Raw genomic sequence first — 3,854 nt, 5'->3', positions numbered from 1 at the left:
TAGTCCACCCAATAATCGTCGAATTATATATTAGTTTATAAATATGGGGAAGCAAAATTTAGAGCTTCAATTTCCATACTTTGACCACATGATTCGAGTGTTATCTTAATAATTAATATTATCAATTCTAGAGCACTTCCTCAAAACAATTTCCCATCCTGTTTTAGCTATTCTTTGAAGAAGAAGTCTAGTACTGTACTCCTTAGTTATGCTGATTTCTTAGAACAAAGCGAAATTGGTAGCAGAATTCTGATGGATTCTTCGATCTTTTCTTGGTCATATGATGTGTTTTTAAGTTTCAGAGGTGAGGATACTCGCAGATCGTTTACGGGTCATCTCTATGAAGCTTTGGTGCAGGTTGGAATCAATACCTTTAGAGACACCGAGGAGCTTAAGAGAGGAACAGAAATTTCACAAGAACTTTGTGAAGCAATCAAGGAGTCAAGGTTTTTTCTTGTAATTTTTTCTGAAAATTATGCATCTTCTAGTTGGTGTTTGGATGAAATTGTTGAAATTATGAATTGTGTGGAGAGTGGTAAAGGGCAGATGGTTTGGCCAGTGTTTTATCATGTGGATCCTTCTCAAGTTAGAAAACAAAAAGGTGTTTTTGGAGAAGCATTCATTCTACATAAACAAAGATTCAAGGAAGACTTGAAAAAGGTAGAGAGATGGAGAGAAGCTCTAACTAAAGCGGCCAACTTATCCGGGTGGCATTTGGATAACAGGTAACATTATTAGATAATATGAGGTTCCAGTTAAAAAATAATTGGTGATGAGAAGAGTAGCTCATCTATTTTATAACGATTGTGAAGTCTCTTGATTTTTTCAAGAACATTGTAATTTTTGTTTCTTTTTTATTATCATTTTATGTATTCCACTATCTATAGTGATTTTGATGTAGGTCGTGTGACGAGCCTACTCTTATAAAAGAAATTGTTCCAGAGATATGGACTAAGCTTAACAAGATACTCTTAACAGTTGCCAAGAATCCAGTTGGGATTGATTCTCATATTGAAAATCTAAAGTCCACATTAGCTTTAGAGTCAAATGATGTTCGGATGATTGGAATCTATGGACTCGGTGGAATAGGAAAGTCAACCATTGCAAAAGCTATTTATAATTGTATTGCACATCGTTTTGAAGCTTGCACTTTTCTTCCTAATATAAAAGAAAAATGCAAATTCTCGAGGGATGATGAGTTAACTCAATTGCAAGAATCACTTCTAGAAGACATCTTGTTGATTAAAATCCATAGGTTGGTAAAATTTTCCGATGAAGGAAGTAATATGTTGAGGGATAGACTAAGAAACAAGAAGGTGCTTGTTGTTCTTGACGATGTGGATCATTCAAACCAACTAGAAAAACTAGCAGGACATTTAAGTTGGTTTGGTTCGGGAAGTAGGATCATCATAACAACTAGAGATTTGCATCTTTTGAATAAACACAACATTAAGTGGACCTACAAGGTTGATAAATTAAATCATAGAGAAGCACTTGAGCTATTTTGTTGGAATGCATTTAACAATCCTGTTCCTGATGTGAGTTTTGAAGAGCTTTCAAATGTTGCAGTTGAATATGCAAATGGACTTCCTCTTGCTCTTGTAGTGGTGGGGGCTTCTCTATGCAATTGTAGTAAAATTGAGTGGGAAAGCCAATTGAAGAAGTTGAAAAAGATTCAAAATCAGGATGTTCACAACAGACTTAAACTAAGTTTTGATGGACTTGGGGAACTTGAGAAAGCAATTTTTCTAGATATTGCATGCTTCTTTAGAGGGTATGAAACAGAAGATGTGTACTCTTTTTTAGATGCTTGTGATTTCTATCCTCAATATGGTATTGGAGTGCTTATTAAGAAATGTCTTATATATATCGAATATAATAGATTCCAAATGCATGACTTGATTCAATTAATGGGTAGAGAGATCGTTCGTCAAGAATCTCCTTCAAATATCGGAAGGCGTAGTAGATTGTGGTATCACCAAGATGTTCTTCAAGTGCTACAAGAAAATGAGGTATGATCTTATTCCTAGCCTCTCACTGAGATCTAGAGAAAAATTGCGACATGACATTGATAAATTAAAAAACAAAAAATACAAATAAGAATGTATCTTTTCATCTCTCTGTAGGGGTATTTGGAGCGTTGAGTTGAGTTAATATGTTGGAATTAGAAAGTTTGTATTTGGGGTGCAAATATTGTGAAGATGAAATTCTTCGATAAATGTGCGAAAGAAAAAAAGAAGGGAAAAAATCGTTTATGAATAAATGTACAAACTTCAATAGTGAACAATATAGAAGTTATTTAACACGACTTATGAAATTGGTAGGCCAAAATACTCCCCATATATTTTAAAAAGACTATGCCTTCATTTATTTATAACATTATCAACTACTTCAAGTGTGAGACGCATATATGTTATCTATAATTGAAGAACTTTTTGCTTCTTTAGCTATATATTGAGTGCCTTCTTGTGTGTGTTCAGGGAACAAAAAAAGTTGAAGGGATAATTTTAGAAACGCCCAAAGCAGAAGTAGTGTGGTTGAATGCTAAAGCCTTTTCAAGAATGAAAAAGTTGAGGTTGCTTATAATACGTAATAATGTTAATGTTATTGTTATTGGGACTCCTCGATGCCTTTCTAAGGAGTTAAGATGGTTTGAATGTCGTCGTTCTTCATCCTCTCTAGTACCATCCACTTTTCATCCACAAAAACTTGTTGTATTTGGCATCTCACATTATCCTATAAAGCAACTCGTAGCTAACCTCAAGGTATGTGATTATTACTTTGATCTATTGTATATGCTTTCTATTTATCCCTGATTATCAGTTTCTTAGCAAACAAGAAACAAATTTCTATATGAGATAAATTATTACAAAACCGCAAAACATTCTCTCAGTGATCTCAATTCTACTGACACTTTTTTTCAAAGTTCTTATGGTTGATTTCTTTTGTTTGACAGAATTTTGAAAGTATAAGACAATTAAGTTTAGAAAATTGCGAGACGTTAACCGAAGTTGGTGATATATCGTTAATGCCGAATCTTATCAGATTAGAAATCATAAACTGCTTTAACCTCGAGTGTTTTTCGAATGTCGGTCTGAAATCGAAGACGCTTCAGCGTCTTCATCTTAAATCTTGCTACAAGTTGAAGAAGTTCCCTGATATTGTTGAAGAAATGGAATGCATTGAAATACTTAGTTTAGAAGGAACTGGTGTGACAGAGCTACCTACATCAATTGAAAAACTAAGTGGTCTTCGCCATCTAGAGTTGGGGTTGTGTGAGGACTTGGTGCACCTTCCAAGTACTATCTATGAGCTTAAAATGCTTAATGCTCTTAAATTGAGTAAGTGCCACAAGCTACAGGAATTTCCACAGCCTTCAAACTCCATTACTAATGTAAAGAAGTTTTTACCGTTAAGGTTGTTGAATCAACTGAATCCCCTTTCGACTTCAGTTACCTACACGGTTTATTTCAATCTGAATTATTTTTGTAAATGAGAACTTAATTATCTGTGTATATTTGTAACATTCCTTCCTTTAGATTCTGAATAAAATTTGATTCTACCTATTTGCACAATGGATGTAGGCTATCAAGCCGAACCACTTAATTGCTTGTCGTTTGCTTCTTCTTCTTCTTCTTTAATTTCCATCTCTTGTTCGCCATCTTCTTCCTCAACCTCTCGGGATCTCTGTTCTTTCCCTCATGTCTATTTTTGGGTTTCTTTATGAATAAGCGATTTCGGGACCAACAATGCAATTATAGAGCATTTGCAGAGAGCGTGTTTCACGATCATAAGAAAAAAATGTCACTCATGAGTACAATTTGTTAAAAGATAGAAAATAGAGAATATTAGGT

General features: G+C 34.3%; 1 protein-coding gene across 1 annotated transcript; it reads left to right on the top strand.

The window, feature by feature from the left end:
* The first annotated feature begins 252 nt into the window (after positions 1-252).
* On the top strand, positions 253-3,496 carry LOC120089085 (disease resistance protein RUN1-like). The gene is made up of 4 exons (XM_039046511.1): positions 253-725; positions 902-2,012; positions 2,481-2,765; positions 2,957-3,496. The coding sequence occupies exons 1-4, from the start codon at positions 253-255 to the stop codon at positions 3,494-3,496; spliced, it is 2,409 nt and encodes an 802-aa protein (XP_038902439.1).
* Positions 3,497-3,854: the final 358 nt, after the last annotated feature.

The sequence above is a fragment of the Benincasa hispida genome, chromosome 10 (genome assembly GCF_009727055.1).
Source record: "Benincasa hispida cultivar B227 chromosome 10, ASM972705v1, whole genome shotgun sequence".
Lineage (NCBI taxonomy): Eukaryota > Viridiplantae > Streptophyta > Magnoliopsida > Cucurbitales > Cucurbitaceae > Benincasa > Benincasa hispida.
The sequence above is the reverse complement of the archived record's forward strand: the minus strand, read 5'-3'. Positions and strand labels throughout refer to the sequence as shown.

What these genes read in the sequence shown, in the direction of transcription:
- LOC120089085 (XM_039046511.1), top strand. Translation starts at nt 253, where the DNA reads ATGGATTCTTCGATCTTTTCTTGGTCATATGATGTGTTTTTAAGTTTC. An exon ending in GGGTGGCATTTGGATAACAG is followed by an intron (nt 726 to 901) that starts GTAACATTATTA and finishes ATTTTGATGTAG; the next exon opens with GTCGTGTGACGAGCCTACTC. An exon ending in AACTCGTAGCTAACCTCAAG is followed by an intron (nt 2,766 to 2,956) that starts GTATGTGATTAT and finishes TTTGTTTGACAG; the next exon opens with AATTTTGAAAGTATAAGACA.